The sequence below is a fragment of the Electrona antarctica genome (genome assembly GCF_951216825.1).
Source record: "Electrona antarctica genome assembly, chromosome: 19".
NCBI classification, from domain to species: Eukaryota; Metazoa; Chordata; class Actinopteri; order Myctophiformes; family Myctophidae; genus Electrona; species Electrona antarctica.
This window is the reverse complement of record NC_136800.1, coordinates 21,344,284-21,367,893: the sequence shown is the minus strand read 5'-3', so window position 1 is coordinate 21,367,893 and position 23,610 is coordinate 21,344,284. Positions and strand designations below refer to the sequence as shown.

The 23,610-nt window shown below is 45.5% G+C and overlaps 1 protein-coding gene across 1 annotated transcript in view; it reads right to left on the bottom strand.

Annotated features, from left to right (window-relative positions):
* Positions 1–23,610, bottom strand: part of LOC306943866 (collagen alpha-1(XI) chain-like) — a 126,769-nt gene that overhangs the window by 59,651 nt on the left and 43,508 nt on the right. Inside the window, exons 9-24 of the mRNA XM_079530377.1 lie at positions 22,403–22,465; positions 21,286–21,327; positions 20,860–20,922; positions 17,670–17,744; positions 16,375–16,458; positions 13,600–13,656; positions 12,542–12,595; positions 11,838–11,891; positions 10,051–10,104; positions 9,609–9,662; positions 7,036–7,089; positions 6,726–6,770; positions 5,517–5,570; positions 5,363–5,407; positions 2,270–2,323; positions 700–744 (exon numbers count right to left, since the gene is read on the bottom strand). Coding sequence (XP_079386503.1) covers positions 700–744; positions 2,270–2,323; positions 5,363–5,407; positions 5,517–5,570; positions 6,726–6,770; positions 7,036–7,089; positions 9,609–9,662; positions 10,051–10,104; positions 11,838–11,891; positions 12,542–12,595; positions 13,600–13,656; positions 16,375–16,458; positions 17,670–17,744; positions 20,860–20,922; positions 21,286–21,327; positions 22,403–22,465 — 897 coding nt within the window. The remainder of the gene's footprint in view (positions 1–699; positions 745–2,269; positions 2,324–5,362; positions 5,408–5,516; positions 5,571–6,725; positions 6,771–7,035; positions 7,090–9,608; positions 9,663–10,050; positions 10,105–11,837; positions 11,892–12,541; positions 12,596–13,599; positions 13,657–16,374; positions 16,459–17,669; positions 17,745–20,859; positions 20,923–21,285; positions 21,328–22,402; positions 22,466–23,610) is intronic.

Below are 23,610 nucleotides of genomic sequence, written 5' to 3'. Positions count from 1 at the left end.
AGAGAGAGAGAGAGAGAGAGAGATTGAGAGAAAGAGAGAGAATGGAGATCATATAAGATAGCATAAATTAAGGTACGATCTGTGTACAATTCTTTTTATGACTAACATATCTAGGGCAAAGTATAAATCGGGCATTACGACGACATCACGTTCCGCCGTAATACATTTTAACTGTAGAGTTAGTAAAACCTTTCAGTTGACTAAAATATAACTAAAACTAAATGGAGTTTTATTCAAAAGTCTATAACTAAAACTACATCAACATTTGCTGTCAAAATCAACACTGTGCTGTTTTTGTAAATATTCTTCCAGCCAGCAGATCAACAACACCTCACTCATCAGTAGGAGCTGGGCATCATTCATGATGCTTGACAACACATCCTACCAGTCACCCATGAAGAACCACAAACAAAATACGCTGTCTGACTGAGAGAATATAAGTACTTGTGCAGGAAAGGCCCTCAGCCTTTGAGCATGCATGTGGCGTATTTGTGGGAATTGTTGGTGCGTGTGTGTTTGTCTTCTATGTGCAGTGAGCCAGTGGAAGGCCTATGGCCTGAAGAAGCAGTGAATCTGCTGAATCACTTATGAGGCCTCGACTCAAAGATCCACTTATCAGGGGTCTGGAAGAGAGCGGTGCTGCTGCTGGTGGTGGTGGTGAGGGACTGGAGGGGGGCTGAGGTTCCCTCTCACACTTACTTTTTCTCCAGGCGGTCCGATTGGACCTTGAGGACCGACGAGACCCTGTGAGACAAAGATAAATCCATCCGTTACTGCATGTCACTCCAACGAGCTATGATCTCTTTATCTTCATGGGTCTTATGAGGAAATCAAAAGCTTCAAAAGTCACAAGTTAGTTAGATAGTTTTCTTTGTTTGTTTTATTTACATATTTTGCACAAATAAAATATCTAAATGATACCGAGCAATGTTCAGTAAGGATGTGCAGAAGACACAAAAACAGAAACACAAGGGACGTGCTAAGTGGCTCCACCTAGTGGACAAATTGGGGGAGCAGACTAATACTAATATTAATAATAATACTTCATAATAATAATAAGTGATTTTAGTATTGATTCACTGATTCACTCACACAGTTTGATCAGTTGATCAATTATGCTACTTCCTTCCCCCCAAATACCCTTCGCAAACTTCAGGTGTATAGCATTAAAACCCTCTCTAACCACTTAAATAAGTCCCATATACTTCATTGTATGATGGATAGCAAAAATAGCCGATCTACAAGCCCACACAGAGTCACATCGCTATGCGTTGTGAGCCTGTACAATGACGTGCCCAGAATAGCGCCGCCGCCGCCAGGTTGAAGGTGGTTAACCTGCCAAGTCTAACATGTGCAAGACGTCTCTACTGTACAAGACGCCTCACACATCCGCCCCACAAACACATGAAGCAAGTTAGCAGAGCACCTTATTACCACATTCGTTTTCTTTTCAGCTAATGACTTCACTGGGAAGCATGGGCCTGCTGCAAGCCAGGTATGACTAAGAAAAAACAACTTATTTCTTCAAACCTGTGCACCATCATGCGAGGGCTGGGTGTTAATACTTTCCAGTGGCACTGTGCCATTCCATCCAGCCTGTGAGAATCAACATGTCTGAGACTTTATACCTGGCAATGGGGACTTCACCTCTGGCATCAATATGGGGTATGCTGTTTTATGTTAACGCTACACTCCAAAAACAAAAAGGAATATCCTTCACACAGCCGTGGAGCGGACTGGCCAATCTTGCACATGATGATGTGCAAGATGACGGGGCGGGGGGAACGACGGATGTTTCTGTTTGCTACACTTGGCACACACATTGTAAACTCTAGACCCACAGGGTTGCACCCTTCGGTTACAGGATGCCCCACGGTGTGGCCTAGATTTAACTCTAGACCCACAGGGTTGCACCCTTCGGTTACAGGATGCCCCACGGTGTGGCCTAGATTTAAGCAGTGAAGGGTGGAGGGAGTCAGGGAAAAGAAAAACCCATGAAGAGCCACATGATTAAGAACGAACGACCATCATAAGTCAGAGAACTGTAGATATGACAATGAGAGAGAGGGGGGGGGGGTAAGAAAAAGAGAACAAAAGGACAAAAAGACACAGTGAAAAGAGAGGGCAAAAGACAGCAAGTGAGAGGGGGGAGCGAAAGATTGATCAAGATCATGAAACGAAGGAGTAGAGAGAGAGAGAGAGAGAGAGAGAGAGAGAGAGAGAGAGAGAGAGAGAGAGAGAGAGAGCCAATCAAAATAAGAGGACGTACTTGTGGACCTGGGATGCCCTGCTGCCCGGGTGAGCCTCCCTCTCCCTGTGGACCCTGTATGGAACAGAGACAAAGAAGAGATCAGTTCATAGGCACTAATAGCACACTGTTCTGAACCCACTCCCCTGGGGAGGCCTTTTGTTCTCATTTCATTTCTAGCTTTGTTTCTTTGTTAGTAAGTGAGCGAGTGTACAAAATGGAACCAAATGGACCCCCGTCTTTGTACACTCTCTGAGTTACAGACCTGTAAGGGTCCATTTGAACCCCCTCAAGGAACCCTAGGGGTCCTTTGACCCCACTTTCAGAACCACTGGTTACAGGTAGGGTGACCAGATCCAAACTGTTCACTCGACACTTCACACACAAGTCTCGCTTGTGTGGGACAAGTGGGACAGGCAGTGGTGTCATGGTGATTATTTTTTGGTACCACGGAACGTCATGTGCACGCACGCACGTGCACGCGTGTGCATGTGCGCATCGCGGCATGCACACAGAACAGCTGCATAGCCTAAGCCTATTGATAAATAGTGTATGAGCGTTTTAGACAAACAAACACAAAAGTAGACTTAAAATAATCAGACAAACATCTTTACTGCACAAAACTAAAAAGTTTGCTTTGGACGAATTAATCTGTTCTTTGATGGAGGAGGAGGCATTATTCTTGTGGGACGCCAGTAAACTTAGACCACTGGGTACTTTGTGCATCTTGGAAAGTTTTGTGCGTCTTCTCTTGAATCTAGGGGGACGCTTTCTAGCGTGCACGCACGTGCACCGTTCCGTCCCTGCGCGTGCACGTCAAGAAATTACTCGTACCACGGCGTGGTACTGCGTTCTACGAGCATGACACCACTGGGACAGGATGGGGTTAGAAACGTATTACTTAAGTTGCTATTAAATGCTTTAATGTCATATTTGACCATAGGCCTAATATTTTAAAATTATAATTTTGGTCATGGGTGGTATGGCCGGCTTGGTACTGTAGCCTAAGGGATATTTCTCGTTATTTTAACAGCCAACTAACTATTAAGGGACTAACTATTAGGGCATTTGAAGTTTTGAACACTGATGCGTGCCAGTCACAATGTGGGACAGGGTCTCAATTTGTGGGACGCCTGAAAAGTCTTGGAAATGAGGGACTGTCCCACGCAAAGGGGGATATCTGGGCACCCTAATGACAGGAAAACGGATGCAACGACTGACATGGAACTGTGAGGAAAGGTGGACCCTGGATTTCCTGATTACATTTTCTGGGGTGTAACTGATTCAAGGTCAAAGGTCAAGAGAAAACAAAAGGTAAAAATCTTTTTCCAGCCATAACTTCAACATAATCAAACATAGCCCAATATTTACATCAATCTAATAACAAAATGGGTCTGACTCACTGCACGAACCCCCTGAGTCACTCTGTATTTATTGTTTAAACATAATTTCAATTCAAATCAAATCCAGTTCAGCTTAGTTTACATTGTATTCTGTTCCGTGACCGTGGACAAAGAAACAGAATCGGTCAGTCCTGTGGAAGCAAATTGTCTTTCCTCTCACATGAGTAAATATTCCATTACCCGAGTAACTTTACCAATGAGCGTAAAGAACCTGACCAGGCCTGGAGGCCAAACACATTGCTTGCTCCTTTGCGCTTGTTGCAGTAAAAGAAGAATCCTTGTAACGCTTAAATGCAAAAGATCTCTGCATATTAAAAGGCATGTGCAAGGCAAGTATGCGAAACAAACAGGAATTCAGAAACAGAGAGAAATGCGATACACTGACTCCAGGCTCTGAGCCGCGCTTCGTTCTTGGCATTTCTCAAAGTGAAGTTTACTCTACGGCTGATGGGAGACAGCCCTAAGCCCCGGCGACTGGTCTAGATCTGAGCAGGGTTGTGAAACGCAGTTCCGTCCAAAGCACACTCGCTATGGGGCACAACCAGCCGGGCCATCTGGGAGCACATTAGGAATAATAGGACTAACTGGAACAGAGGGTTTGTTCACATTCTCTGCTGAGATTTCGGGATGTCACAAACTATACACACACGCTTGAAGATGACGAGGCCTGTGGGAAGCGCTCGACTACAGCTGTTGCAACAAACACAAAACAAATGCCCCGATTCAGTGGGCTGCCGGTCGTCTTTCACCGATCGTTAAAATGGGCCTTGACTGTCAAACGCAGCAAGCCAGCCTCCTGGAGATCAATACCGACTTCAGGGGAGAAATCCCCGGGGAGGTATAACCGATCTATATTTTTGTTTTGCATCTCCGCAACAGCTGCTCGCTTCTTTGGCGTGGTCACTCTGTGGCCGCGGAAAACGTGTGGGCTTGTAAGGCTCGTATCTATCATCCCTTGTTCAAACAACTCCACCAAGTCTTTCTGAGGGCCGAACGCATGGCTGGAGCCTGTTCAGAGGAGCGCTTCACCCTGTCCATCCTCTAACGCAGTGGTTCCCAAACTTTGTAGCCCGCGACCCAAAAGAGAAATTTGATTTCTCCTCGGGACCCAAACTAGTGAAAATACCAGATCTACAAGCTCACAACGAGGCACGAGCTATTTTCACTACTACTTAATCACTTTTCTAATTTATGGAATTTCTTAGATTGTTCTTTGATTTCTTCATGAAATTACTGAACAAAAATCATTGGATTTTGTTTTAAATTCATGAAAAAACATTGCTTTTTTGGGAATGTTTTGAAATAATAATAATTAAAAACAAAATGTAGGAAACAGAAAATAAAGGGACCCATAAACATTTGTCCGAGACCCACTATTTGGGAAACAGTGCTCTAAAGGTCAAGGGAGAGTTATTCGTCAGTTGCAGCTGCTCCTGTGGTAAAACAAATGCTAACCATGAATGATTAGAGGCTGTGTCCGGAGACCAACCATCCGTCTATGATCAGATACTGAACCTTGACCTTTGCCGTTTTCAGGTTGCATAAGGGAGGTCAGAGGTCAGTGACCTCGGGTCCAAATTGCGCACTGATTGCTAGGCTGATGCAGAGAGAGTGAGGTCGTCACAGAGGATTCCCTGTTTGGAGACGTAAACCGTCATACTTAAAGGATGTGTGTTTAACGTGCAGAGTGCGTTAGCTGAGTAATTCTCACCTGGTTTCCTTTGGGACCAGATTGGCCGTCAAGCCCAGGGAGACCCTGTGGAGATAAGTAGTTCAACAGTGAATATCACAAACACATGTAGCGCTATAGAGTGATAGTGTTCTGAGGAGTACCAGCATTCAGTCATGTTAGCAGATGTACTTACGCGCTGTCCAGAAGGACCGGCAGATCCTCTGGGGCCCAGCAAACCTCGAGGACCCTGTGCCACAAAATTAGAACGACTTACGTCAAATAGGAAGTGAAATCTACAGTTGGCTGCGCTTTGTATTGTTTTGTTTGTGGACTAGGTGTAGGGGTGACAGAGCAGGGTCACGATGATCTAGAGTTGACAGAGGCTGCCAATGCAACTTGTATTTATTTAAGCTAGTATGGAAAACACTGACATCATGTGGCCGGTGTTGGTAACTGCAGCAGCAGTTCTAGAAAGTAGAGGCTGTCTGTCTCCACTTGTAAACGTTAACTACACGCTACTACAAACTAAATATACACAAGTACTAACTGCCCACTTTTGTCTAATGGACAGGGCATGGGGGGGAAAAATAGTGTGCAGATAGTTGACTAAATGACAGATGATATTTTGGTACTGCGGCTGCAATTGTTTTCTCATGCGATGCCATGGTCCATTTGGTCTGAACCAGCGAGAATGTGGCTGTTTCTCATGGAGTAATGTGAGCACATTGTACATTCTCAAGCTATTTCTTCTTTCCGCCGATCTATTATGCACTCCCAGTCCTGGCTATGGTGGGGGGCTGAGATTACAAACGTGACGGGGCTGTGGACAGGAATGTCATTACGAGAGCAGCGAGTAGAGAGGAGGGCGGCTCCCTCTGGTAAAGTAATTGTCAAAATGGGTGTCAGGGGGAGGAAGAGGGTACGCTACGCGGCCTGGAGCACACACACTCCCGGCTGCGTGTGTGTGCGTGCGTGCGTGCGTGGGTAGTGTGCGTGCAAAGGTTTGTAGGTACACGTGTGTGGCTGTGTGTCTGTGTGTACGTTCATACACCAGCCGTTCTTCCTCAGTGTCTCTACTCTTAACATATGAGGAAGCTCGGTCTGCTGTGTGAGCCAGCCTGTCTGAAGCAGCTGATCACAGCAGAAGTCCATGGGGGACACATGCAGTTACATTAGGATCAACAGACACTGTAGGCATGTTACCTGTCCACCTAATGCATACACGCACATGCCACATGCGCACGCACGCACGCACGAACGCACGCACGAACGCACGCACGCACGCACGCACGCACGCACGCACGCACGCACGCACGCACCCACGCACCCACGCACCCACGCACCCACGCACACACACACACACACACACACACACAGGCATATAGCACCACTCAACACTTACGCTCTCTCCAGCCACACCCCTCTGGCCGATCTGTCCATCTTCACCCTGTGGACAGAAAGAGGAAGTGTGGGTTTTCTACAGGAATGCAAAGTGACCTGAAGGAGAGAGAGAGAGAGAGAGAGAGAGAGAGAGAGAGAGAGAGAGAGAGAGAGAGAGAGAGAGAGAGAGAGAGAGAGAGGGAGAGAGAGAGAGAGAGAGAGAGAGAGAGAGAGAGAGAGAGAGAGAGAGACAGAGACAGAGACAGAGACAGAGACAGAGACAGAGACAGAGACAGAGACAGAGACTAGGCGAAATAGAAGGAAGTACTCACTCTCTGGCCGTCATCTCCTGGTGATCCTGGAGGGCCCGTAGATCCAAGCTCTCCCTGTGGGTAAAGAGAGAGAGAGAGAGAGAGAGAGAGAGAGAGAGAGAGAGAGAGAGAGAAGAAAGAGAGAGAATACTTTACTGACAGTACTGTACATATAAGTGTATTATTACATGCACGTATGTGCATGCATGTATTCTGCCCTAGAAAGCCAAAGTGCAGTAACTATGCAAAGAATTAAACTCATAAAAAATAAAAAATGAAAAAACGCTCTAACTAGAGCCGTCTAATACAATTACATATTTTAAACAAGATTAATTGCATGATTTATCTATTAATCGCAAATAAGTCATCCGTTTTTTATCTGTTCACAATGTTCTGTTCACAATGTACCTGTACACATTTGGTGCTAATCACAGTTATACGCGCCCTATAAATTAATTACGCGGGGCGCTCATGACGAGTAGGCTCGTCTTAAGGCGTTTGATATCGCTATAACAAAGCCCCGCTGGAATTGCTCCGGTTGCTACGGACGCTTGCTAAGGCCTCGCTAGCACTACTTCTGTTTCTCCATAGCCATTAGCTTCTGTATTAGCCGCGGCGGCCTTTGCACGCTCTTTTCTCAGAAACTACGGCACTGTCCGTGGTTTTGAACAAATCGCCGATGTTCGGTGGTCATTTGTGATTATCCGGTGATTGCGATTGGAACATTGGCGTTTCTAGAGCAAGGATTGGCCTCATTTTAGCTCGCTAGCATTAACGCTAATATTTAGCATCCAAGATGAAGCCAAAACCGGACCCGCATCATACTAAAACAGATTCTGATCCGGTGGCACCCAAGCACCACCACTTTCGTCCACCAGGTGGCACTCAATGTGTTAACATATGCTGGTTTTATGCGAAAGTATGTTTATTTATTTGTTTATTTAAAGAAACGATACTGGCACTGCATTAAACAGGCTGCAGCGGATAGGTATAAGTTAAATGTACTTAGTAATATGAGTACTGTAGTGTCCTTTATGCTTTAATATAAATGTTCACTAAAATATATAAATGATATGAACACTAAAGGATGGACCTCATGAGGATTCTACAAAATACAACAACACTAAATTGAGTATGTCAATGTCAAACCATGTATGGCTAACCAGGGTTTGATGAGGTCAGTGTCGTGATCTTTATATACAGTATGGAGATCCATATATCTCCATACAGTATATATCCATATATCTGCTGGGGGGAAATCGGCGCGTGCACGCTTCCGCCTGGGTGATGGCAGACTGCTGGGCGAGTGCTTTGGCGTGGGATCAACTTTGACCAAAAAATGTACAATGCACAAAACAGGTATGGCCAGCATTCATGGCCATATATAGCGTGTCTCCATATATGGAGCGTGTCACGAGGCGTGATGTCACAAGGCGTAATGGACTGGCAACCATATATGGAGGGCTGGAGGCGTGACCGACCAAACGACTGCCGGGTTTTGCATTATTACAGTATGTATATCTTTTTAAAGCTGCAATCCTTTTCATGTCCTACTCCTAACTGAGATTCAAACTCACGTGAGTACTGACAGACTGAGCTACTATAGACTGAGCTACTACAGAAAGCTTGTTTGGGCATACTGTGTATACTGCGTTTTGAGTTTCATGCAATACCAATTGTCAAATCGTAGTGGTCCAATCCGACAAAGTACAGGATACTGCGTATGTCTAAATAGAACAGCAAGTAGTAGACCAGCTACAACCACCGCAGTAATGCTAGTTTTATTGTATTAACATGCTCCACTACACAGTCTTAATTACACTGTGCAAAGTGTTTAGGTTGTAGTGCATAAAAAAGGAAAGTAAAACATATATATATAAATAACAAAAAAAATCAAATATACACAGAAAGAATAAAAAATAAAAATATATATATTTAATTGAATAATGCCTGCAGTTCTTGGCTTGTCCCCATATCGTTTCCACTATATGGTAGTTGCCTACAGTGTGCACACACTGACCCGCCTTCTACTGCCCTGTAATTACTCAGCATCGGATTAGCAACGAGAGCCCGTCTAGAAATACTCTCTCTGTGATCTTTGGCCTCTTTTACATTCAACACAGACCCGAATTCCACCCCCCAAAAACTCCAAACTCAGCACTGGGCGTTTCTCCTGCAGAGGCCCGGGTTCAAGAGTAAAGCTAGGCTGCATGTGGACCCACCCCGGCTAGAACTGGGTCAGATCCTATCGTTGAGTGCTCTTGGGCTCAGCGTTTCATAATGTCCTTAATTCAGCGCTGGAGCGTACGCGCTGCACGTGAAGATGGATGGGAGGCCTTCTGTAAGCTGTCAGTCAAACCTGAACCTACTTTTAAGGACAGGCCAGGCCACGGGGAGTCTGGGACCACAGTGTTTTGACGAGTAACAAAAAGAAATAACAGGGCTGTGTATTCTTGAAGCTCGCTCAATTGATAGCTTGCTAAAACGTCCTTTGAAAGTATTTTGAGACTGTTGATGGACTCTGTGAGGGTTCAAGGCATATTTGGCAGGACTATATACTGTATATATATATATTTTTGTTTTAATGAACTTACTCTGTGTCCCTTCTCTCCAGGAAGACCAGGGAGCCCATCGTAACCACGGTCACCCTGGAATACCACAAGAACAATAACATAGCTTCACATACAGTCACAGGTGCAGGATGTCATACAGTATGTTATAGTAGACGTTACGGCATCTATAGTTCTAGAGGCATTCTATAATGTATCAGAACTGTGTGGCAGCAGAACTTGATTGTAAATTGTTTGTTTGCCAAAATGCTACATACCAATTCTTCAAAACATATCATTACTGTACGTTCTTCTAGTCATGATAAAAACCTGAATATCTGTCATTCCACATTAAGCTATATCCTTCCATCCTTTACAGAGTAAAGTTGTTTAACTTTGTGTATCTGTTTTCTATGTTTTAACTTTTGTCTCAGAAGGAAACTCTACACATGCTAAGAGAAGCAACAGTGACGGGGTTCCCGCATACCTTCCCTCCCGACTCTCCTGGCATGCCTCGCGAGCCGTCGGCTCCATTGCGTCCCTGTCGGACACACAGACGTCACATCAGACACATGCGGCAATCACACTGGAACCATATCCAATCGCCCTGGAAGATTACTGCGACTAAAACACGATACAGATGCTGCCGTTGATGCGACGGGCTTAAAGTTTTAAATCGACATGATGTTGTGACATTTGCGGGCGACTCAGCGGTGGTGATTGGGAGCAGCTGAGGCGCGGCGCGGGCCGGTAGTGCCATGTTCTGAAAAGAAATACATGATCTCATCTGTCTGCGCGGTGTGGGTTCCACCATCACGCCTCTTAGGCCACTGTGGCCACCAAAGTGTTTTTTTACAAGCGCAAGTCGCTCATCTTAAAATGCTCATCCAACACCAGCTATGCATACACAGTGTAGAATAGACGCTCTGCACCCTTTTTACGCTGCTGGCATTTCTAGCATAGTATAACATATGCACATTGAAAACAAGTGAAAATCTTTCGTAGTTTCGTGCTGAAATCATCAATTGTATGAATGTGGCATCAACTATGAATAGTTTGATGCAATATTCACAGGTGCATTTTTGCATTGTTTATTTGTCCACAGTATAAGCGTTTTAGTTCAAAATGTACAATATAAGAAGTGACTGTGAAGCCCGGATTCATACATAGTCGTGTGATAGTGTCCCGCGGCTAAAACAGCCGATCTACAAGCTCACAATGCATGTTGTAGCTGGAAATCTGCTCGTTTGATGTTCACTAATGTGTTGTGTTGTGTTCAATGCATCTGCAACACATGCCGAGGCATCAGTCCATAGTCAGATGTATCCAGGTCCCATGTTATCTGGCAAGGCTGTGGGCAGTGCCGGAAGGACTACTACTGTAGTTTTCCGGTGTGTAGCTCGTTTGACTTATACACAGGGGTCACCAATGTGTCGGTATGCGGTCAAATGTGTCCGTGGCAAAGATTATAATGTTCTTATTTTGATCATAAGAACCAATAACTAAGTCTCCAGGTTTTCTTCAGAATATGTATGACACTTATTTACTACGCCACTATGGCATATTAGGAGTCTTCCGGTCCATTTGGTTCCATTTGTATACTCTCAGAGTTACAGACCTGTTATAGTCATTCAGGGATATAGATCTGTATGTGTTTCTGCTGATATTATTGTCCTCTCATTGTGTATGTCCGATTGTCCGTGGCAAAAATAGAACTTTCTTCCAGCACAAGCCAGCATGGCGATGACCCCATACACTTGGGAGTGTTGAATCACTGGGAAAGAAATAATAAAATACAGGCAACTGTCTACCAAGTGGGGTCAACGCACGGCCCTTCTGTCCTACGGGTTGGTGCCCGGTCGGTCAAGGTTCACCCATGTTAAACCGGATGCTCCGAACCCACTTCACACACTTAAGTGCCGTCAACGCGCCGCAGCGGGGTGTCCACCCTTTTCCCCCATATAATGGAAGTGAATGGAATGGGGAAGCTGCCACAGCTGATGCGTGTAATGCTGCCGTTCACACTGGCAGCTACAAAGATGCAGCTTACCATGATGCAGCTTACCATTCATTTTCAATGGAAGCCAGAGACATGAAGATACAAACGTGCATTTGACGTTTGTAGCTGCTACAAAAGTAACTTCAGCTACAAAGATTCAAAGCTACAAATCTGCTGTGTAGCTTTGTATCAGTTGTAAGTGCGTAGGTGAACGGGGCTTAACATCACCGATGTGGAAAACGTTTTCTGTCCAGGTATGTGAGATGTGTTCTTACCCTCTTGCCCAGTTTGCCCAAAGGGCCGTTACCACCCTGAAGACCCCTGGGTCCCTACAGAGAGGAAACAAAACAAAACACATGAAAATGTTAACCTTTGTTGTTTCTCCTCAGGCGACGTCAGAAACCCAAACCACTGTGAAATATATTTTTATCATTTCCAATACTGATTCACTATATGCATGCAGTATTTGCCTTTTGCCAATTTCACCGTTAACACGAGGAGACAATAGAGTAAGTGATAAAAACGCCTACTATAACATTTAATCATCTGCAAGCTGACTATCCGCTAGTGAACCAAGGCTCATTAAATAACAATTGCGATACATTGAGTTACATTTTTAGCTAATGATGTTTGTATGCCTAGCTGAGTTTAGTTTTTATATCCAAAGACTATCAACTACCATGAGATTCATGTTGGCATTTCCTGGTTGTGCGCATACACCTGTTCATGTCATTCAAGTACCAGCATGAGCTGTGATTGGTGCACTTTTGAGGGACACAAAGGGATACAACTTTACTTTACATTATTTGTTTATTTGGATGGGACAATGCATATTAATGAACATGCAATACATGAACATTAATTCAATCAACTGAACATGTTCTCATGTAAACATGCCGATTTAGCTAGAAGCTCATTTCCATCTGTAGTGTAGTCCAAATTTGCCCCCCCTACCCCCCCCCAAAAAAATAAATCTCACCTGTGGTCCTCCATCGCCAGGTTCTCCTTTAAGTCCATTATTACCAGGTCCTCCCTAGGACGAACGAACACACACACACACACACACACACACACACACACACACACACACACACACACACACACACACACACACACACACACACGAGAGGAGAGGAGGACACAAGAGGAGGACACAGCGAGTGAATATCTGCATAATAAAAACCAGAGGAGTATAGACTTGGAGAGGGCATGCAGAGGACCTCCCAGAACATAATCTTGTGTACAAGACGTGCTTCCCAGCCACCCTATGATGACTACAGGATATTAAGCCGCTTGATATCAATGAGCTATGGATGGAGGACAGATAGTGTGTACAGTACAGTGTGCAACACACCTGCCAGAACCACTGCAGGTCACTGTCCGTGGTATGAGAGGAACATCTGTTGTTTTTAAAAAGTGTTGTTCTTTTTTTGTTTCTTCACTCTCTGCTGTATATTAGGCTAGTTATTGGTTGAGTACCGAAATGCTATGTGTAGACAAGGGGCGGGTGTGTGCGCATGTGTTTTTAGTTGTCTATCTGCATCTGCTGCGTGTGTGTGTGTGATGTGTGTGCGTGGTGTGTGTGTGTGAGATGTGTGTGCGTGTGTGTGATGCGCGTGCTTGCGTGCGTGCGTGCGTGCGTGCGTGCGTGCGTGTGTGCATGCATGTGTGCGGGCGCGTGTGCGTGCGCACACACACACACACACACACACACACACACATCTGTTTGTCTGCGAGTATGATAGATGCCTGAAGTCTGACCCATCACAGGAAGAAGCTCTCATCAGCCTGTGCTTCTCATCAAGGGGCTGCTGCTAAGTAGATCATCCGTGTGTGTGTGTGTGTGTGTGTGTGTGTGTGTGTGTGTGTGGTGCGTGCGTGCGTGCGTGCGTGCGTGCGTGCGTGCGTGCGTGCGTGCGTGCGTGCGTGCGTGCGTGCGTGCGTGCGTGCGTGCGTGCGTGCGTGCGTGCGTGCGTGCGTGCGTGCGTGCGTGCGTGCGTGCGTGCGTGCGTGCGTGTTTATCTCATGGCTACTCACCACAGGACCAGATCTTCCTGACATGCCCATTGGCCCAGGAGGACCTCTCATGGTCAGCTGTGGATTGGACAGAAACAACCAATAAACGACCAATCAGATCGTGGCGTTGACAGTCCTTGGCATAAACCTGTCCACACCAATCAGCCCCAGGGGGGAGGCGGGAGGGGCTTCTCCCCCAGAATGCTGTCGGGAATGAAACCTTGTATGCCCCCCACAAAACAACATTACTTTTCAGGAATTGGACAAAAGAACCTGTGTTCCACTTGAATTTACTCACAAGCCGTAAGCCCTTCATTGGTTAAATTGTACTTATCGTTTAGTCACTTTTCATTGGTTCACTATTGGTAAAACTCGGGCCGTAAAAGAGTCTTAGCCACTTTCACTTAAAAAACTAAGAAAATAGCATAAATAGCCGATCTACAAGCTCACAACGCATGCGTAGATTGGCCATTTTCCGCTAGTTTTTGTGTGACACTTTAGCACGATAAAGTAGGGCATTCATTTACGAAAAAGTTTCAAAACGGAGATACAAGGTTTCTTCTGCCCGGCAGCAACAATATGTTCCACATACATTCCTTCTCACACTAACCAGCATGTAGCCAGAGGAATGCCCCTCTCCTCCTCTATCAGGGGGACCCCGTAGGAAAAACAGGAAATTATAGAGAAAGGTGACAAGTGTTTAATAGAAGGGAAAGCACCTGTCACGCCCCCACACCCCTTCCAACTCCATAGTGTGTTGTAAGCATTTGGTCTGTGTGTCCACGATGTTTAATGTGCACCATGTGTTTTGGAACACATCGTATAGCCTGCAGCCACACGGTGTGACCTGTTTTTCTGGCCCAAGTTTGTCTAAAGGGGTAAAACAAGGTCAGGCTCCCTGTAGGAATATACTTTCAGGGGTTGTGTGTTTTAAGCACATTTGGTATTAAAAGGCAAGGCAGCGGATAAGGTGGAAAGGGTTTAAACAACATTTCATGTTCAGTCCACATCCAAACAACTATGTAATAGAAACATTTTATTTTGTTTCTAACGATTGATGATCCTGAAATAGTTTTTTAATCTAAGGCTTCAGCCTGCCCTACACCTTTTCAGTCTAGCTGTTTTGTGTTTTTTATTATTCTGTGTTCGTTTTGTTGTATTAAACTATTACTACTACATATTACTTCTACCATATCAGTTTCTTTCCTTAGTGTAATTATATGGAAATGACTTAAAATGAGACATTTTGAAAAGGTGATCCTACTGGTAGCACAATGGAAGAGTGCAGGAACCTCCTTGATGTACACTGTATTGCCAGTACTTCAGAGTACAATATTGGCCTATAAATGTATTAAAAAAAACATGATTATATTTGCAATGCACTGGAAGCCTCTCTATTGGAAAAGGTTACATTGAAAGGTTACATTGAATGTATATTGATTACAATGGTTCCAATGGTTTATAGGGAGTTTGGGTGAGTTTACTAGGTTGGAACTATTCCACTGTTGGGGATAGGGCAGATGTTGAAAACACCGAACACCTCTCCCCCGCCCGGCCTGTTCTTGTTCAACCAATGATCTTTCACGCCTTAGATGCGGCTCAACGTGCCCCTACTGGTAGAAAGTGTGCATCTATTCGGCACCTCTGATTTGTGTATCGGTATCCAAAATGTTCAAACTCGCCCCTTTCTTCACTGTTGCTCTATCCATGCCCATTTCAGTCAAGTGGGGTGGGTGGAGGGGAAGCAAAACTAGGGGGTTTGCCACCCTTTAATGTCATGGGGAAACATATGAGACAGTTGGCAATGATCCATTTTGGGTCCACACATGTTTAAGAAAAACTACTGTGGAAAATTAATTTCACCCCATTCAACATTTATTGTTTGATACACAGAAAGACCCGGAGTGGTAATTTGACAACTTGGGCAGTATTTGATACTTCTTCGTGCGACAGTGTTGTGCTTGTAGACCTGCTGTATTTGCCAAAACTCTGTCCCCGTGGTTAAAATGGCTCCGGGTGCATTTTCACACTAATTAATCAAAACTCCGGATGTTGACGCCACACGCCACAGCAGCATGACGCAGTGTTGATTTTGTCGACTTAAACTATGACATAAAATGTTCGCGACTACCAACGAAACAAAAACGGGGAAAAAAACTAAGATATTATGAGTAAAACTCTGACTAAATATACTGACAATTTCATCAACAAATACAAACAGACTAAAATGTTATGGAGGTGGAGGGACTATAGTGGAGAAGAGATCCACTAGAACTAAAAGACAAGCATTTTTAGCTTGGTTGTGTGCAGGTGACATGCTCCGAAAATAGAAGATCTACAAGCTGAGCTCACAACATGAGCTTGTAGATCGGCTATTTTCAGCACACAGCTAAGCATAAATTGGGCATTGCGACGCCATCACGGCCTGCCGAAATACATTTTAGTCGACTAAATCAGCTGTGGATTTAAACGACTAAAATCGTATGATATTTAGTCGACTAAAACTAGACTAGAAATAAAACATTTCAAACTAAATGGAATTTTATTCAAAAGACTGACTAAAACTACCACACTTTGCTGTCAAAATCAACACTGGCATGACGGCTGGCTTTGCGGTTTGCTGAACCCAAACCGCATGGCAGTCGCACTGACGACACTGTGTGCCAAAGTGGGCAGAGAGAAATGAGCGGCAGCTAACGACCGGCGCGGAGCGGCGTGCACCGGTGGTGAAGCCATTCATCAGACGTACACAGTACAGCACAACACAGCACATTACGGTGCATTATATATACTTACCCTGGCCTGAGCCAGAATAGCCTGCGCCTGGGCCTCCTGAGCCGTCACCACAGGTCCCTTATGTGCCTCTCCTCCCGCACGGAACTGTCAGCCACAACCAGAGGAAACACAAATAGAAACAAATGGAGTTGTCTGGGTTTAACAGAGCAGGAGACGACTCCTGTTGGCTTACACCTCCCCCGGTGAGTGTGTGTGTGTGTGTGTGTGTGTGTGTGTGTGTGTGTGTGTGTGTGTGTGTGTGTGTGTGTGTGTGTGTGTGTGTGTGTGTGTGTGTGTGTGTGTGTGTGTGTTCTAACACTGTGTCACTTCTAAAGCTGTCACTGTGCCACGCGGGCAGGCACGCGCATACACATACAGGAAGACATGCATACGGGAACGTGTAGTGCACGTGCATAAACGCATACACACAACTGCGCCCGGGACAGGTAAAAACGTATACAACGGCACGCACGCACACACGCACGCACGCGCACACGCACACACACGCACGCACGCACGCACGCACACACGCACGCACGCACGCACGCACGCGCGCACACACGCACACGCACACACGCACACACGCACACACACACACACACACACACACACATACACATACACATACACATACACACACACACACACACACACAATTATTAGGTGTCGCAAAGCCTTCCATGGCCTCCATCACTTGTTCCACTCCATTGCGCCGCGCTGACATTTACAAGGCAGGTGATTTGTGACTCGGGGCAAATAAGACCTGCTGGCCTGCTGGTGATGCTGTCACTATGACTATAACTGGTCTAAAATTAAATGAGCTCGCCTCGCACTTCTCTTCCAGTGGCAGAGGAACTGAGCTAGGATGTGAGGGAACTGTGTGACAGACCGACAGCTCGACCGGGTGAGTGGGTGGGTGGGAGGTCATTGAGTGGGTGGGAGGGTGAGTGGGTGGATGGATGGAAGGTCATGGGTGGGTGGGTGGGCGGGAGGTTGAGTGGGTGGATGGAAGGTCGTTGAGTGAGTGGGTGGGTGGATGGTAGTTTATGGTGCGGGTGGGTGGGATTGTGAGTGGGTGGATGGAAGGTTGTGGGTGGGTGGGAGGTTGAGTGGGTGGATGGAAGTTCGTTGAGTGGGTGGGTGGATGGAAGGTCGTTGAGTGGGTGGGTGGATGGTTGAGGTGTGGGTGGGTGGATGGTTGAGTGGGTGGATGGAAGGTTGTGGTGTGGGTGGGTGGTTGGTTGAGTGGGTGGATGGAAGGTTGTGGTGTGGGTGGGTGGATGGAAGGTTGTGGTGTGGGCCAGAACTGGACTTACCGGCAGCATCAGAATTGTACCTGGAGGACCAGGTACACCGTCTGAACCGGGAATGCCGGGACGCCCGGGAGGACCCTGGGAAAGTGAGAGAGAGACATAGAGATGATTATTCTTGTTCTGAATGGTAATGCAGTCATGCAGGTGCTACGCTGTGTGGGCATGTGTTGTTGTGGCTCATTCCCCACAAAAAGTAACAGGTGTAACCTGGCCGCACTTTCCTAAGTAGCTAACAAGGGAAAAAAGTGAGTTACAGGTACACGCCCTACTTTCCACAGGTGGCTTCTTGTCGCTAGTCCAAGTAGCAGAGCCTCGGGGCATATTGGTAGAGCACACAGCGTCCCGCTGTTTGTCCAGATTGCCGTAATATCCGGCGAGACCGGTCACTGTCATAAACCGCCTTCCATCGCTAACTAAGCGGAACAACAACAGAGCACGGGTTTCGCATCGTAAGCCAGCCACTTAATTGCAGGACGGCATCGAGCTGGATTCATAAAACGCAGTATTGGTAGTCAGCGAATCGGCAGTAAGTGGCCCTGCATGACCGTTGGGCTGCAGGAGGGATGGCGAAAGTCAGTTAGTGCAAACAGATGGTAAAATGGTGGTTTAGCCTGGTCCCACAATATGAGTCAAACCCAACGATCATAAAGTTGCATCTCTGAAATATCAGAGAAGCCAGGATGTCTTTTAGTAGGCTCGTCACGCACAGTGGTGGAAAGTACTTTACTGTACTGTACTTAAGAACGGTACAATTTTGGGGTATTTGTATTTGACTATTTACAAATTCCAATACTTTTACTTCTACTCCTCTACATCTTGGTTCCAAATATTGTACTTTTACTCCACTACATATGTGAAAACTTTAGTTACTAGTTAATTTACTAGTTAATTTGTACATTTGATTATTATTACAAAACAAAACATACACTAACCACTTCAGCCCTATACATTTCGGCCATTTAAAAATAGCCGATCTACAAGCTCACAATGCGTCGCATCGCATTGTGAGCTTGTAGATCTGCTATTTTCAAAAGATTTGTATAATTTGAAATTGAAATATATATAATGGGACAGTCTGCATAATGAGTACTTTCTACTTTTGGTACTATATGCACATTTTGATGCCAATACTTTTGGAATCACTCAAGTACATTTTGAATTCTGGACGTTTACTTGTAACAGAGTATTTCTATATTGCAGTAGCCTATTGATACTTTTACTTAAGTAAAATATTTGAGTACTTTTTCCACCACTGCACATTAAACTGTCAGACTGCCGGATTAAGAATTGTTGCCACGTGTTGAGTTCCTGAAGGGGGTAAAGAGTCTCTCGTCACTGCCGTGTCATACATGGTAAAACACAGCGCCACCCACTGCTCACGGAGAGACTGCAGATACAGGATTTTAGGATGGGTTATATAGGCTATCTGCTTTTATCTAAAGTGTCTTGAAACTTGTTCAAAGGTGCGTGCGTGCGTGCGTGCGTGTGAGAACCAGCGTGACCTCTACTTGACACACGCATCTTTTACACCAGTAAATATTGCAAACCACACCCCTATGGCGGTGTGTTTTCTCGTCTCTTGACAACAAAGCAGACACAGTGAGGCCTTGAGACCTTGATGCTCGTGAGGCGTGCCTGAGGTAGCCGGCAGGCGAATGTGTGTTGGGCGAGTGTGTGGGTAGGAGAGTGTGTGCCCGGCCTGCGCCAAGCAGCCGATGGCCTCACACACCGATGTCAATTAAGGTCTGAGTTGGCAAGCCGCGGTTGATGGAATATTTCATCACTTCTTTCCAAATGACACACATTAGCGGCCTAGCTAGGTGCTGACAGAATGTAAACAGAAAAAAGGGTGGACAACGTAGCCAATGAAAGCCATGGGGGCGTCGTTATACATGAAGGCTTGACACGCCTTGAGACACAAACATCTCACACTTTTTGAAGGGCGCTAGCGCTTGGCTGGCATATGTCATATGCCAGCCAAGTCTATGGACTTTTAACTCTTTTACCGCTGAGATCACCTTTTGATGCCTTCTGGTCCAAACACCCGTGCCAAGATCGCCTTTTGACGAGTTATTTAATATAAATTGATTACAGTTCACAACTGTGTTCTATACACGCTCATAACACTCCAATTCAGGTGTGATGAAAAAGAAACGTATGTGAAAATTCTGCTGGCTTATGCTGTCTATGGGAACACAGTTTTTAGAATCGTAATATCTTGGATTCTTATTTTTGGATGAAAACTAGCTTGATTTGCGCCTCATTTCTCTAAACCATATGATCACCGGTTACAACATGTATGTTTTGGGGGAAGGAGGTAGGAGGGGAGGGCAGTGCCAGTGATGTAGGAGTATTGGCAACGTGGGTTGCCACAGTTGAGACAAAAACAAACTGGGATCCAGCTGTGTGCACATGGGGGACGGGTACTTACTCGGTGTCCTACAATCAATCAACTAAATGAGCAGAATCCCACAGCACGAGAGAGAGAGAGAGAGAGAGAGAGAGAGAGAGAGAGAGAGAGAGAGAGAGAGAGAGAGAGAGAGATAGAGAGAGAGACGAGGAGTTCAGAATGTATGAACTCCTAGTTCAGTATGTGAGATAACAATGTGACTGTGTGTCTCGCTCGCTGTGTTTTGGGTATTGACAGTTTATGGGCATATCTGGTTCCTTGGCGTCGCGTATGCTGCAGTAGCAAGCTGTGTCCAATTGCGATACTTATTTCGTGGGCGTCGGGGCTCTACTCCACCGCCTGCCAATGAAGGAGAAGACAGTGGGCTAACAACAGAAGCACTGTTCTCTGCTGACTCTCTGCTGACTCTCCTAATATCCAAAGCGAGATGGATGGCTCATTTTAACATCATAAATGTGGGTATTTTCTTGGTACATTTTGCATCAATTATGGTCCGTGGGGGAAAAAGATTAGAGCCATTATTCTGGAGGGCTCTCATTCTTATATGAGTAATTTGGGCTATGTTTTGTCTTCTCATTGGGCCACTGCAACTGTGCTTCTTGGCTCATATCAGGCTATGACGGAAGGTATAAGACTGGTTGCGTGTAGGGTAATGAATGCACTGTATGAACGGTAGCAGGGCATTCAATAACATTACTGGTGGGTACCGAGTTTGGTGACAACATGGCTTTTTCAGAAACATCTGGAAATGGCTCTTGAAAAGCGGCCCAGCCTCTCACTTACCCTCTCGCCATGATCTCCGTGGGGACCTTGGGAGCCCTGCAGGCCTGAGTTACCGGGGAGACCCTGAAACCACACGCAGAATCACACAGACTTAACTAAGGAATATCACAAACCACAGCCCAGCCGATCCCCCGCCACACACACACGCACACACACACACACACACACACACACACACAGACACACGCACACGCACACGCACACGTACACGTACACGTACACGCACACGCACACGCACACACACACACACACACACACACACACACACACACACACTTCTCACTGTCTCTCTCAACTCAAGCTTCACAGCTGAGCGGCACTGACGCTATTTCCATAAAGACCCTCAAACCCCCCCAAACACGCACAGTTATAGCTGTTCTACATGTGTGGAAACCAGGCAGAAGGAAGGCAGAACGTGATACTCACTGGTTGGCCAGGCAGTCCTTGGGGTCCTTCTATAAGCATCCCCTGCAAAAAGGGGAAAGGGGGGGGGGGGGGGGGGGGTACAGTAGCATTTAGGGGCAGGCAGTAAATCTACAGGCAACGAGAGAATGGAAAGAAAGAGGGGGGGGGGAACAGACTTTTGGGAGCCCAGAGAGCTGTTGAGGGATGTTTGAGTTTGATCCTAAAGAGTTTACTTATAGATACAAGCTGCAGTTAACGGCACTTCAGTGTGTATGTAGCAGGCGTATATAATAATGCTATAACGTGCGTGTGGTCACATCACACTGACGGGAAGCCAAGGTGGTGAGGGTGGTAGTCGGGTGGTGGTGGTGGTGGTGGTGGTGGGGGTGCGTAGAGAGGTGGAACGGGAGCGGAGATGCTTTAAGTACAGCTGCTATTTCAGTTGCTTGTCGTTTAGCCGGCAAACTATATATGATGGTGACTCTGAGAACCAAAGTGCTGTGACATTTTCTGTAGTTGTTTGTCTGCCACGATGTGTGCTCTTTATCTCACTTATCCCAAGAAAAGAAAAAGAAAAGGGGGAACGTGACCAGGATTAAGCTACAATGGGCATGGCTTAGAATTCCCACCCATGTGTGGGCGGCTGTGGTCTTGTGTCTGCAGGCATTTTTATTATTCTGGTTGAAATGGAGAAATACAGGAAGCTAGGGCCCCAAATCTAGTATGGTTGACCCTCTATTGTGTGAACGACACACATCCGACTTACAATGTACCAATAAAATAAGGGCTCTAACTGGACCCTAATATGCAAAGAATTTGATATGGGCTCTTTATGGGCTGTATATAAATCACTGCATGCAAATAGATCCTTTTCTTTGGACTAGGCAAAGCGTAAAAGAAATGTCAGTGTCTTGACAGACAAAGAAAAACAGGTGGACTGACAGCTTGATACTGACATATTGATAGACAGACAGACATGTAGGTCGGGAAGGTAGGTAGGTAGACATGGCATATACAGCCTGACAGACTAGACAACTAGACAATATATTTAAAAAAAGAACAGGAACATGAACAATACATTTATAACCACATCAGTGTGTGTTATATGTGAACGTTGTACCATAATGTGGACACTTACAGGCTCAATGATGGCGGGTTCACCTTTCTCCCCTTTCTCCCCCTGGTAGCTGCCTCCACCCACCTATGGAGAACACAGAGAGCAGGTATTAGTGATGACTCAGCCTTTCTCCTTTGTAGGCGGGGGCGAGGCACCCACGGTTATACTGTAGGAACCACTGACCGCATGAGGTAACACAAGGAAACAAGCAATGGCCGCTCTGCCCAGATGGGTGTCTCCTGTCTTTTTCCTTTCTTTTACAGAGGTCACTTATTATAAAACAGATAACCGCTGCAGAATCCTTACTATAGCACCATGACCATGCATGCGTGAACAGAGTTAAGAACATTTTGCCGTTAATTAAAAAAGAAGGGCGGAAAAAACATTCTTACCATTTTGTAAGAAGCTATAATTTAGGCTTTAGACTGACTCCTATTTATTAAGTTTACAGCAAGCCAGCAATTTAACAAAAAGGAAAAAAAAACAGAAAAATAAGGGGGGAAAAGAAGCGACCCCAACTGTGCGTAAATGTGAGAGGTCGTTACCTGACACTATCCATACAGTGACTTCACACAAGAGGAATTCACTAACCACCTACAGTGGTCTAAAACACCCTCCCCCGACATTATACTGAGGATAGCCAATGAGAAGAAACCTCTCTTCAATTGTCCATTATCTACTTAAAGCTGCAGTCCGTAACTTCCATGTCACAACTGCCATTTAAAGGACCACTTCACCACTTTTCAACCTATCTTCCTGTAATTGGTACTCAGTAGCAAAAGAAAAATCTACTCAGTCTGTGTCTCATAGGAGGGCTGTGGGCAATTCAGAAACCCGTCCATCAGTGACATCATCGTTAGGCAGATTAAAAAAAAAAAAAAAAAAAACTAGACTAAAAAAATAAATACATAGATTTGTATTATTGTGAGAACGATGGCTTCCATTTTCGCATTCCCCATTGATGATGTCAATGTCTGAACTGCCTACAGCCCTCCTATGAGACAGACTAAATAGATTTAGTTTTTTTTTGCTATTTTATGATGAACATTAGTGAGGTCCAATTATATGATAGGCTGAAAAGTGGTGAAGTGGTCCTTTAAGGCTGGTATCCCTTTAGCGCCATTGGCCAAGAAAACTGAGAGCATATTTATTGGGTTTCATGCAGTACCACTTGTCAACCAGTAGTGGTCCTACCCACCCACAGGATATATGTGTCTCAATAGAAGAGC